Genomic DNA, 13,094 nt, shown 5'->3' with positions numbered 1-13,094 from the left:
AAAATTAGATAATAGTTCATTAATCTATGTGCATACCTGTCCCTGTTTATACATTATCAGTATGCGTGCTCACATCTTTGTCTATGTGTGGACTGTATATCTCTGTCTCAAGGTCACTGCTGGGAGCTACGAGTGAAGAAAAAATGAACAAGGCTAGTGGACGATGACGTTATCCCTGCAAGGAACATTACTCTTACGACGGACCACACAAGCCACCGAATTACAAGGAGGGAACAGATGAAACAATGAAACTTCAGATCTTTGATTAGTTTAAAGTCTTACTGAGATTAGAAAAGGATTTAGTGCCCCAAACATTGGTGACACGGACAAGTGAATAGCGAATAAATGCTGATTTACCTCAAAGGGTTTATTATTATCTTGACACCAAGCCGCATTAAGGAAAATCGCGCTAGTTTTGGGCTGTGAATGATGCTTTATTAGTGAACTTCAGACTAACTCTGAACGGAAAAGATTAACTGTGATCATCTACTATGGGTTAGATCGGAGATCAGATGTAAAAAATATATACATTAATATTTAAAACTGAGCAGCAGCATTGTGGGTCAGTAGAAAGGATTTTCAACACAGCTTTGACCCCAACATGCATCAGCTTTACTCATATCTTCTTTAGCATGTTGCTTTCTTTTCTGACATCTCTTTATCTTTGTATTCATTCTCAGTTTCTTGATTTTCAATTAACTCCTTTGAGATACAAAAAAAAACATATTTGGTTTAGATTTGTATTTTTACAAATAAAAAGTTAAGAGTAAATTGGATCTAATGATTTCTACTTCTTATGCAATGGTATATGTATTTTTACTTATGAGTGTTTATGAAAATTATGGATTATTTCTGTAACAAATATGTTGCTCTTTCTTCTAATGTCTTCTGTGTCTTTTACCAACAATCGGGATAAGAACCGCAGAATGTATTTTTTTTATCATAAAATACCCCATGTACCATTTACTAGAGGTCCCACAGAATCTCACAGATCACCAAAAGTTAAGCGTGTCATGTGGAACTGTTGGATCCACAGCTCCTCTGTAAAATCCCACGTAGTTTGCCGCAGAAATTTTAATGTATCTGCTGTAAATCAAAGTATTGCTCACATCCGTTTTTGTATTTTTAAATGAGTTATCGCGTGAGTTGGTTTGTGTTTATTCACATTAAGTTTTAATGGAGACCGTGTAATTGCGAAATGGGGTTTTTTCAACATTTATAGAATTTTAATAACATTTTTGTGCATATGTGTAATGAAAACACTACTACTGTGGAACTACATTAAAGGATAAAAGTATCAAAGTATCAAACAATGATAAATATTCACATTCATCAAATTGTATTTATTCCTTGATCACCAGGTTTAAAAACTCCACATCTTCAAACTTTATAAGCCTAATATTACAAAATCAAGAACTGAGTAAACACACAAACTCAATCCTTCCAACAACCATCAACTAAAAATCTATCCGGCAATAATTGCTATCAAGCGATAATTAGTAATTAAGTGAGTAATTAATAGCAATTAACTAAGTACCGGTAGTTATTGCTAATTTGCGTACCGGTACATGCTATTGATTTTGCGTGTTTGACTGACCTGAGAGTAGAAGTTTGACATGGTGGTAGTTTCTATGTCTTTCTTTCCCAGTATTTCCATTTTGACAGGAACTGATGGGAACTTGGTTGAAAAGTAATCCAAGAAGTCCGTTAAGTATTTCGCTTCTCCGTGAACTATTCCCATGACATAATGAGCTGCCTGGAGGCAAAAAAAGAAAAGAAAACTTAACAACTTCTCTATAAAAGCATTGCAGATATACCCTCAAAACTTTCATTATCAAAACAGCAAAAAATAAAGTATTAAAATTAGATCCAAGCAGAAGCATTTACTGTAGCTACACACAAAAAAAACAGACTATCAAATCCATGCATGATGTACCTGTGAAGTGTCCTCACTGAATGCCAAAGTGACAAATTCTTGAGCAAATCTCCGCCTCTGGTCAGCTGACAGAGAGGAAAGCTGGGAGGTGTAGGCATGAGCTATTAGAGCCCCTCCGTTAGGCTGGTTCTCTATATGAATGAAAGAGGCAAACTCCAAGCCTGCCATCCCAGGATAGGCGCTCTGTGGGCGTGGTTTTGTTGGAAAGGCAACCTTCACGGGTGAGGTGTTGGGTGGAGAGGAGTTGAAGAGAGATTTCGATGGCGAGTTCTTCTCGTTGGGTACGGGGTAAACGGGTAGAGGGGATTTAAACGGAGACAGAGAGGAGTTTGTCAGTTCGGAGGAGGAAGAGTTGGTCGTCAACAAGGGACCAGGAAGAAGAAGAAGGCCAGCACAGATGGTTTGGCAGGAGCGGTGACACATCTTGACTCGCTTATGCTTTTCTCCTTCTTTGTGTTTCTTTTTCTTTTTCTTTTTGACTTTTTTGATTTGCAGCTCCTCAGAGTTGATCTTCGCTTTTTCTTTTTCTTCTAGAAAATGTACAGAGAAAAAAACAACATTAAATGTGCTGGAGAGCAAATTCCATAAACATCAAAACTAAACACTATATATTTTATGCTATAAATATAATGGACTATTAAACACTTCTCTATCCTAAATTACAGAAACTAATTTTTTTAGAAAGTTATTTGAAAAAAAATGTATAAATTAACACTATTAAAAAATATATACAGTGGGCATTTGTTTTTTAACCTGCAGTAATCTATGTGAGGACAACTACTTTGCATATTTTCAGTTTAGCTAGCACTTCACTTCACAGAAGAAAGGAGGACACAATGAAGAACGGGGAGAATACAGATCAAATGAACGACTGCAGCAGACAGAGGGGAAGCATACAATCCCTGAGCTACTGATCTAAAAACCCTTCAAGCCACAAGTCTCTCCTCCTCCTCCGGATCTTCCCAAACACAAATGTTTGTTATCAAATGTAATTCAACATCCACCCATCAAGCCTATTTTGTTCAAACAAAACCATTACGGATCAATTGTTTAGAGTTTCTATAGTTATTGAGACAAGGCTCAAGATCAATTATATTTCTTTGCTAGAATTTTAATTATTTGCCTTTGAGACTTGGGGACTGAGCGTTCACTATAATTGCTTTTTTGCTGATATCTTACATGTCATTGTTTTCCTAATTGTTAGGCAAGAATGAGCAAAATTCATTATCTTTTTTGAATATTTCAGTCAGTAAACAATACAAATACCAAAAAAGAAGAATTTATTTAGCTGATAGAATTCTGGGTAATAAATCACTTCAGAATTTAGAAAAAATATATGCTGTTTCTGAAACTGATACTGAGATAGATACTGTTTTGTATTATTAAAAGACATTAACTATCTATGATGCAGCCTTTTTTAAAAGCACACATTTACTTCATAAAAAACAAATTACACCAGCTTTAAATTTTGTGTTTATACCTTATCCAAGTTTAAAGACAAATATATCTGTGCTAAACTGATCTTTACATCAGCTTAAAAAAAATAACATCATTGTCTTTTTTTGGTAAAAATAGGTTGTTCATTTAGCTGAAGTGAAACTGTAAGTCTTACTTTTTTCATAAAAAATAAAGACACAAGAAGCTGTTTAAAGCAGAAAAAACATTTTTTTCCTTTAGAAGGGGAGTAAAAAAAATAAAAAAACAAGTTGTTTTTCTCCAAATAGATGTTTAAATACTGTTATTATAATGTATAATACTGAGGCAAATAAAGACTGAATTTGGCCCCATCAACCTTCTCACACACTTATCCCTGCAGAGCAGGAATTATGGGTATTTGTCAGACACATGAAAGCCAACAGAGCATCACCATCAACTGGCTAAACTATCAGTTTGAACAGACTCGGTAAATGCTTAAGCAGAGGTCACCTTAACAATAAAGTAAATTATAGAAAATGCTCAACTTAGGCAAAGGTAGCCGGATTGTTTAGAAGCCAACTGTTATTTCAGCAGAAATCCATTATTAAAAGCATCTGTTCAATTTGAAAAAAAATGTTTTCTGTAATTGACTGGCAAATGATAACCAGCATCAACAAATATCACAGATGAGAACAGTCTTCTCTAATCTTTAAAAAAACTACAACAATTTTCTAAGCAGATAAAAAAGCAGAATAAACTCAACATTTCAGCATTTATTAAGCTTTTAGAAATGCATCCTATTGTCTCCAACCGGTTGGATTACATCCCAGAATAAATATCTCACAATACTGAGCTATTTGTTGGATGTTAAAACTAAAACACTAGATAATCAATTCCAACTTTCACAGTATTTTCATAATTTATTCTTAAATAACCTTATCTACAGGCTTCAAACCATTCTCCTGACTGAAGATAGCAAAGGGATTGAATGAAATATTCATCACTAAACTGTTTATTTTTGGACAAAGTCTGACTCAGCTCAAACATGTTTGCTATGATTTACATTTATCTAATATATTAGTAGTTTTTCTTGCCCACACGTCACTAACGTCGGGTAAAATCTACCCTTCAGGGTGTGTGTGGTTTCACTGAAGGAAGTAGATTACATTGCTGTCAAAAGGCATTTTTCTCCCCCAATCCAAAACACCCCCGCGTGACTCGCTTTCAATCTAATTAGCGTTGGACTAAACTTGATTCTGCAGTAGCCACTTGCGATTCATCAAAGATACTACGACCTACAGAAAGTTCTCAGACAGTCAGACTGTAAATTACTTCCTTTAAAAAACATCCTGGAGGTCCATCAAGTGTGAGACCTGCACAGAAAGCAGTCTGGCTCTTCAACAAGATCCTGGCAGCTTGAAATTAATCGCTTCATTTCTTTAGGAAGTCAACAAAGTCCGTCTGTGATGTTATTGCCTCAAAAAGTTACCACAAATCTGGACTAAACACACAAAATATTAACATATTGGGATCCATTTCTAAAAAAAGAATTGTTTCCAAAAATACAAACACAAAACAATAAGACATGTATCCATGAATAGGAAGGTTCTTTGGAGTGAGCCCGCCTTTGTTTCCCATCATCTCTTTGTTTACATTCTCTCTACAGCCCCTTGCAGCCCAAAACTAATATTAACGGTGCAGCAAAAATAGTGATATATCAGAGCTACCCAGCTGTAAAGTTTTAAGCCAGTTAGAAGAAGAAAACTAAGATGTACATGAATCTAGATGTCGCAAGTGGAAGCCTCAGGATGGAGCTTGTGGCCTGCAGATTGTAGTCTATGTAGTATGTGAGCTTTTTCAAATGACATTTTATTGTCTGCTCCTGGTTCACCACAATTTGATATAAAAATTTGGATGTAAAAATACTCAAAAATGATATTTTAATCTTAATTTTATTTATATGTGTCTTCCACTACAAGAAAAATGCTACAAAAACATGGTAAAATCGTAATGTTCAAAGGCATGGGTTTGTAATACTCTTCCAAGTGTTTACATAACAGAAAACCACTATACTACTCATTTTTAATGTACTCGCTAGCCATTTTTTTTAAATCCAAGATCCACTTTTGTTAGGTTTGAAACACTATGTGAAAGCTTATACAATCCAGCAAAATGATTTGTACTTTTAGAAAGAAAATTCAATCTGATCAAATCAGATTTTAAGTAAATACTTCAGAACTTTATAGGATAAATCTCCTTTAACTGACCTGATCATTTACGGTCTTACTGTTGGAGAGAGGCGACACAGGGAGGCCAGTTTTTATCATCAACCTGAACTTTAGGCCTCATTGGGGGAAAAAAGGCCAGAGCTAAAGTTGAATTTTAGCTCTTTGCAATAAACTCTGGGGCATTAAATTATGTATTAAATCAGAAAAAATGTCAGGCTATGGTCCAAAAATATGACTGAGTGAAAATGCACCAAATGTTGAATTACTAAAGACTAAACTTGTGACTTGGATAACTAATTGACTTAAGTCGTTTGTCTAAACAGTCAAGATCTAAGACAGGAAAGCCCCAGGCTGTAGAATAAGATCAGTACTAATAAAATAGTCCTAAAGTCAGAATGGTTGTCTGCTACATATTGATTTCTTTACTAATCTCTACTGTTGTAATTTTCACTTGCAAATCTAACACAACTACAATTACTCTTTTTCTAGTTTCCCCTCTATGTTATTCTACAAAATCTGCAATTATAGTAGCAAATTAAATATATAAAAAAGTCAACTCACTCAAAAAACTCCCTTCAATCAGGGAGAGTCCCCACCTCATTTCTTTCTCTAATGACACAGAATCTCTCTGGATTTTAGTGCGTCTGTTATCGTAAACACACGATTAAATACCAGACTACCTCGCAGGATGACTGCAGGTTGAGCACACGCTCACTCTAGCCTAACGTTTCTCATAAGACCAGCCGTCTCATATAATGAGAAGATGAATCAACATTACGCGGGTTCATGTCCTTTCTACGGAGAGCAGGAATAGTGACATATCGCAGATTATCTCTCTGTAATTTTCATCCGCAGCCCACTGGTCATGGTATGTGGCTAAAGTACCGCTAAGTCCTTGAAATGTCACGGTGTGGTCGTGACATTCCAGAACGGATGCCTGCCAGTCTGACAGAAGCTCTAAACCAAAGCAAATCAATGGAAATAAAACTGGCATTCACACAGACATACATCCTTCAGTGGTGCATTCATGTGCTAAAGGGAGCTTTAAACTAAAAAAAAAAGAAAAAAAAGAAAAGAAAACAACAAAGAGTCCAGCCTACAGGCGGCTGAGCTGGGATCAGATTACCCACACAGATGGAGGTGAAGATTACGGTCCATGCTCTACATATAAGTCACAACTGTCAAAGGGTTAACGATGAGAGTTACTGATGCATTTAGAAAAGAATAAAAAAAACCCTACTGATAAACCACAGGATTTATCATTGGTTTTTATTCATCTTTGTTTATCAAACTGTGCAGAAATATGTTTTACCAAAATCACGAACAACCAAGTAAATAGAAGAAGGAATGATTTTGCAAAACATGAGTTTAAATTAGTTGCAAATCTCAAACATATTTGCTTAAAAATCTTGGTTAGAAGATTTTTTTTTGTCTTTATTGTCTTAGAATTTTAATTTTTGTTTGGAAATTCTCTTAATTAAGGAAATAAAAAAACAAACAATCAAGTTCAATTAAATGATCCCAACAACAAAAAAAATAATTTTATGTTCTAAGACCTTGTACAATCATGCTGAACTCTTTAAATTGATTTTAAGGCAAACATCTGTTTAACCAATCACAGACGTGTTGCTTCATCTCCACAGGTCACTTGGTATGCACGAGGGCTTTCACAAACCTTTAATCGGCTGTTTGACTTCTCCGTTCTCCCTCTTGATCTCGTTTGTCAGTTTGTGCTTTTTCTTCTCCTTTTCCCTCTCTTGTTCCTTGGCTTTCTTCTTTTCCGCCTCCTTTGTTTTGTCCTTGGGGGAGTGCTCTGAAAGTAGGAAGGAAGGATTTCAGGTCTTGCAGATAGCAAAACTTAAGGTTTTACACATTTTTCTTTACCATCAAATTGGGCACATTTTTTAAACCAGATTACCACAAAAAAGGTGTTTTTCCCAGCTCAAATTCCCTTCAGTTTCTCTCACAGTAATATAATAAATCTCATCAAACTGCACTAATGTTTCCATGAAACCCTTTCCTTTCAGGTGTTCTAATTCTACTATCTTTAATCTACGAAGTGTTTCAATCTCCCTTTTGCTTTCCTGCTCATAGCTTTTCCTTTTCCAGCACTTCTCCATCTGACGGAGTCACGCGAGTGTCGAAGGAGAGTTAAGAATGGAGAAATTGGAGTGCACTCTAATGGATCACCTGCTGCAAATTGCAGTGAGTGACAGAATCAGTTTAAAAACTAAAACATCACCCACCTCTATAACTGTGGAGTGATAAGTAAAAGGCCTGACGTGCTGAGCTGAGAAAACACAATTTTTCTTAAAATACATGTTTCTTGTCAATTGGAATAACTGCCTCTCGACACCTTACTTCTTTTATTTTGAATAAAGAAAATATTTGCAATAGATGCCTCTCTCAAACAAAAGAAAGGTCTAATTTTCAGACGCCTCTCTGCTGTCGACTGAGAGTGGGAAAGAGCCGGCTGCTGGATTTCCCGTCTGTAGGTTCAAGAGGGGAAAGACTTTGAAGCCTCTGAGAAGCAGGAGGAGAATATCAAAGTCTTGTATTCATTTGCCAAAATATTTAAAGTTAAAAAAAGAACTTTGTGAATTATTTTGTAATTACAGCTTTTCAGCATACAGATGTCACTCTTATAAATGTGGAACTGCTTTAAGATTTATGCAAAACTGATACTGAGAAACAACAAAACATGCAGACTCACAAAAAAAAATCTCATTTAAAAAGTAAAAGACCACAGAAATAAAAATAATAATAAACATTTTCTCCAAATTACCAAACTGCACAGACACAACAGCCTCAGATACATAAAAACCTGCAGAATAAAACTAGTAAATTTGTCGAGATCTCTCTTTCTAAACCTTGAAAATGTTGTTCTTTTTTTTTAACACATTTTTGTAGCAGTAGCTGGTTTTGAACCAGGACACAGCAGGTGGTTTCTACTCTTTGGAAGAAAACAGGAGAAAAGCTGGAGGCAGGAAGCTCAACTTAATATTTCATTCTGTCATCCAACAGTTTATGAAACAGAATTTTAAAACGTATGGAAGCTGCGTTTACTTTAAAGACAATTTCATAATGGAAAAAATTTGGCAAATGGCAAAGCAAAAGTATAAAATGATTATGCTGTTGTCAGCAAACTTTATACCTTAACTCCTCTTATGTTACCACTTGAGAAGAACAGAGTTTAATGTATGAATGGACTCTAGCGAGCGGATAATTTTAAGGTCACATGAAAGAGAGCTGAACTGAAAGCAAAAGTTTAATTCCCTGGTTGCTTTGCTGGGTGGAGATCACTTAAAACAATAGAAGCTAAGATTGAATTCAGGCTTGGACGGAAGTGATGCCAAAGTCTGTGTGCTACAGCGTGGTTTAAAAGCAGATGAAGAAGCTGCTCAAATCACAACCGCTCTAGATTTTGAAGGGATTACTTGATGATGAAATGAACCTTTCTGTGCACAGAAAAATAGTACATTTTCTCTCAAAGCAGCACTACAGAGTTGCCACTCATCCGGTTCAAGGTCATGTTACTGGGACAAAACACTAGCATACATTATTAATGCATAAACATTTAGTCTTGCTGACGCTTTAAGTTTATTCAGAAAAACTTGAGATGACTTTCAGATGAATTGGAAGCATTAAAAGCGACATGGTTAAAGCTTCTGTTATTTTTCTGTTTTATTTGAGTCGCACATGAAAATAACTCGGCCAGCTGCCATTGTAAAACGTTACAGAAAAGCTCCCGGGTGCTCATTCAGACACGACAGCGACCTGTTCGGCTGCCTTTTGATCAAATGAAAGCAGTGCACGTCTGAAAGGGGCTTTAAACAATCAGTTTGCCAAGAGCAAGGCAGGGCAGACACGCTGAAACTGGAGCTAACAGAAAAAACAAAAGCGTGCATGAAGCTAGCAATTCAGATTCCCAAACAGAGCTGGGCTGAGGGTTTCTTTTCTTCCCTCTTTCTTGCAGGTTTGGTTCATCTCACTCTGGGACAACAGGCAAAAACGACTATCAGCAGAAACCTGCCACCCCAGATGGTCTTTCCATCCTAGCAGGTGCACCAATTCAATGCCTCCTCAGGCGAAAGGAGTCTGTAGAAACATTCAAGGGCTTTTGAGTGCTTATTTGACTTCACTGTAACAACCCAGACACATAAATAAGATGGAAAGACCACAAACAATTAGATGGACGAAGGAAAGCTCTGTTACGTCTCAAACTAAAACATTTCCACCTTTTATAATTTGTTAGTATTGATGTTGCAAATGTTAAAATCTAATATGTGTTCTTATAGTTTATGTACATTTTATTTTTGTTTGCTGTAAGTAATAGTTTCTTTGGTCTAGTTGTTAAACAAGTTTTGTCAGTCACTTCTCCAATTTCTGCTTGAATTTTCTTTCCAGTTTCACTCCAACAGGAAGAATCCTGAAACTAATGTTGTTAAAAGTCCTTCCCTGTGAGACAGTCAGCCCAATACAGTCTCACAAGAGTTTTTAGTGACACATCAATGAAAATTGTGTTTTGAGTGTTAAAAATAAAGAAAATTTAGCTTATGATTGCATTTCGGAGAATGTCTTTGTTCAAATTGTTGTGAATCAGGAGCAGACAAAAAAATGCAGTTTGAAACTGCCTGTAGCTGTGATGTAGGTGCTACTATCGGCAAGCCCTGCTCCGCTTGCAGACAATTACATCTCTGTTTTCCTCGTCTGAGCTGGCATGTGGCTCAAAACTGTACCACTGTATGGCTCCAAAACTGCTCGCCATCTTTGTCGCACCGGTAATGCCATGTTGGGGTTGTGAGGGGCTGTGAACTAGCGGAAAAGCATGTAAACAGATAGATGACGGGAAGTAGGAGCTTACTCTGCACCAACAGCTCCGCCCATAAATCAGAGACTAACTACTGGCGCTCTGCAGAAACTATGTCCGAATTCTACCCTACTCACTTTATGGTGCACCATATAGCACGGCCACCATTTTCTAGTGCTGTCCAAATCTACCAATTCCAAAATCGAGTGCAACTAGCGTACATCGATGCTCACTAGATTAGAGAAAATGGGCCACAAAGCATTGCGGTAAAATAATGGTAAAATAATTTTGAACAAAAAAATGTGTTTAAATGTAAATTTTGGATAAACCATCCACATTTTTGTGAAATGTATGATTCGACTTTGACTTTGTGAAATCTGTGACGTTACATCCTGCCTTTAGAAAAACAATAAAAAGTAGAGAGCATCATGTCTGAATTGCCTCTAAAATCCAAGGCACAAAATAGTCCCACACTATAGTAGTTAGGGGTTAGGATGAGAATTTGGACACAACCTATGTCCTATTTTTTTTTTTTTTTTTACTAAAAACGGTATAATCATAATTAAAAGAGCACTGGGAACACTTCTAAAGATGAAGCTTTGTTAGTTCTGGGCTTAAGGACAATTTCTGCTTGCAAGAAATGCTGTGCATCAGTGAATCTCTTATGAACCATTTTCACACACACAAGGCTAGAGTATGCCTTTAATGTAATATTTGACTGCACTCTAGAATTAAATAATAACAGATATCTGTTCCAAAACCAGAGAAAAATGAATGTGACAACCAGGAGTCTGTTTACACGCCAGCTTCCGATCATGTTTCAGGGCCACCGGCCAACAGCACATCTCACCCTGGTGCTCTACTCGACTACAGAGACTGTTGTGAGTGTCATGACCCCTTAAACCACCCAACTGGAAAAAAAGGGTGACATCATGCTCTCACGCACACTGACACGTGCCCACCCACCTGTGCCCAAACACAAAAAAGGTGAAACACTTAAAATCAATGTGATTAAGAAAAATATATTTTTATTTTCTTCACTTTTATTTAAAAAAATTGAAATTATTGGACATAGAATTAGCCTAAAAAATGTGTTACGTTTGTGTTCCTAGATCACGAACGCCTCTGTAAGTGATTCTCAAACCGCCTGGGGTTAGAGAAGAGGGGGGCGTGGTACTCAACCAAAACACTTGCCCCATAATGGCGGGCGGCTGTCATATTGTTATGACAGCCGCATAACACCGCTTAAGATCCCGACGAGAAACTTCTGGATTACACCAAACAAACACGCAGACAGAGGGGGTTTAAAAGTATCTCCGTTTGACCGGCGGGGTTGTTTTCAATTCAACAAAAGCGAATGAGCGCGTCCGTGTGTTACGTAACGGTTCCGCCGCAGCACGGGAGCAAGCTGGTTACAATACAACCGGTGAACTCCAGTTCACCATCGGGTGAGCGCGCGGGGAACGCGGGCGGCCATGGTGCCACGCTCACCCCCCCGCAGCGAGCGCGTGAGCTGTTCCAGAACGAACTTCGTTCTGCTTGAAGTCCTAATGGAGAAGATTTTGCGTAAAAACTGACAGAAAATGTCCAGAAAATTAAGCCAAATGATAAACTATTTTTAGAATAAATTATTTAAAGTGAGTAAAGTCAACTACTGTAATAACAAATGGCAAAGAAGGCCTACCTTTGGCTGTAAATGTGACCTCTCCATTTTCCCTCTTCACTGGTGAAATGTTGTTAAACCTGCTGATATCGTTGTTGTTGGTTACGTTACTCCCCTGTATGGAGGTCAACAGTTTGTGTTTCTTTTTCTCCTCCCCGCCTCCTTTTCCCTTGTCCTTCTGTTTATCTTTGCACTTTGGTTTCGAGGAAGAAGGCGCCTTGTGGAGGAAGAAGTCGCTCTGTTTGAAGACTTTGTGTGATCCGCCGCCCGCAGCAGGCGTCGGGGGATTGTTGCTGCTGCCTCCGCCGCCGGTCTTCACCGGGCTAAAGCTCCACACGCCCGCGCCGCCGTAACTCTGCTGCTTCGCGGAAGGCTGGAGTTTCTCCTTCCCGCTAGCGTCGCTAGACTCCACGCCGAGTTTCTTCGGTTTAACGTTCCTCTCCTCGACTCGGACCTTCTTGGGCGGCGGCGAGTTGAAATCCCGGGGAGGTTGGGAGCGGTAGTCCGGGGCTCCCTTCACCTCGGCGGGCTTCCCGAGCATGTTCTTGACGGAGGTTACGGCGTGAGGTACGACGGCTACGGCTCCAGTGAGGTGAACAGAGCCCTGCGTGTCAGCCATCTTGAGGCTTCTCTCTGTTTACGCTCTTCCCCAACGGCCACTGCTGCTGCTGTGGGTTTTTTTTCTCCTCGCGACGTGCAAGCAGGCTCCGAGTGGGCGGGACCTCCATTGACTGACAGCTAGTTGGGGGCGGGGTTAATTGGTGCTGGAATGAAGTCGATAAAGGCGGGGCTTAGAAACACAAGTCCATGTGCGCCTACTGTTATTTATTTCTAACACATTGGGAAATTAATCTAAACATTATTTATTTATTAAAAAAATATTGTTTTAATTTTTAATGTTTATTAGCTTAAAATTATTTATTTGTTAAGACCCACTCAGATGAAAATCGATTTTTTATTGTTTTTAACATGGCATTTTTCCACTATGGAGGATATATATTCAGAAAAACTATTCCTGAATATCAATACATCTAATATGTT

General features: G+C 37.9%; 1 protein-coding gene across 1 annotated transcript in view; it reads right to left on the bottom strand.

Moving 5' to 3' along the window:
• Nucleotides 1-12,793, bottom strand: part of LOC112155748 (lysine-specific demethylase RSBN1L) — a gene marked incomplete in the record, with an annotated part of 26,013 nt that extends 13,220 nt beyond the window's left edge. Inside the window, 4 exon segments of the mRNA XM_024287617.2 lie at nt 1,598-1,756; nt 1,937-2,466; nt 7,256-7,393; nt 12,075-12,793. Of these exon segments, the coding sequence (XP_024143385.1) occupies nt 1,598-1,756; nt 1,937-2,466; nt 7,256-7,393; nt 12,075-12,672 (1,425 nt within the window).
• Nucleotides 12,794-13,094: the final 301 nt, after the last annotated feature.

This window comes from Oryzias melastigma, linkage group LG23 (genome assembly GCF_002922805.2).
Source record: "Oryzias melastigma strain HK-1 linkage group LG23, ASM292280v2, whole genome shotgun sequence".
Taxonomy (NCBI): Eukaryota; Metazoa; Chordata; class Actinopteri; order Beloniformes; family Adrianichthyidae; genus Oryzias; species Oryzias melastigma.
This window is presented reverse-complemented; position numbering and strand designations above follow the sequence as displayed.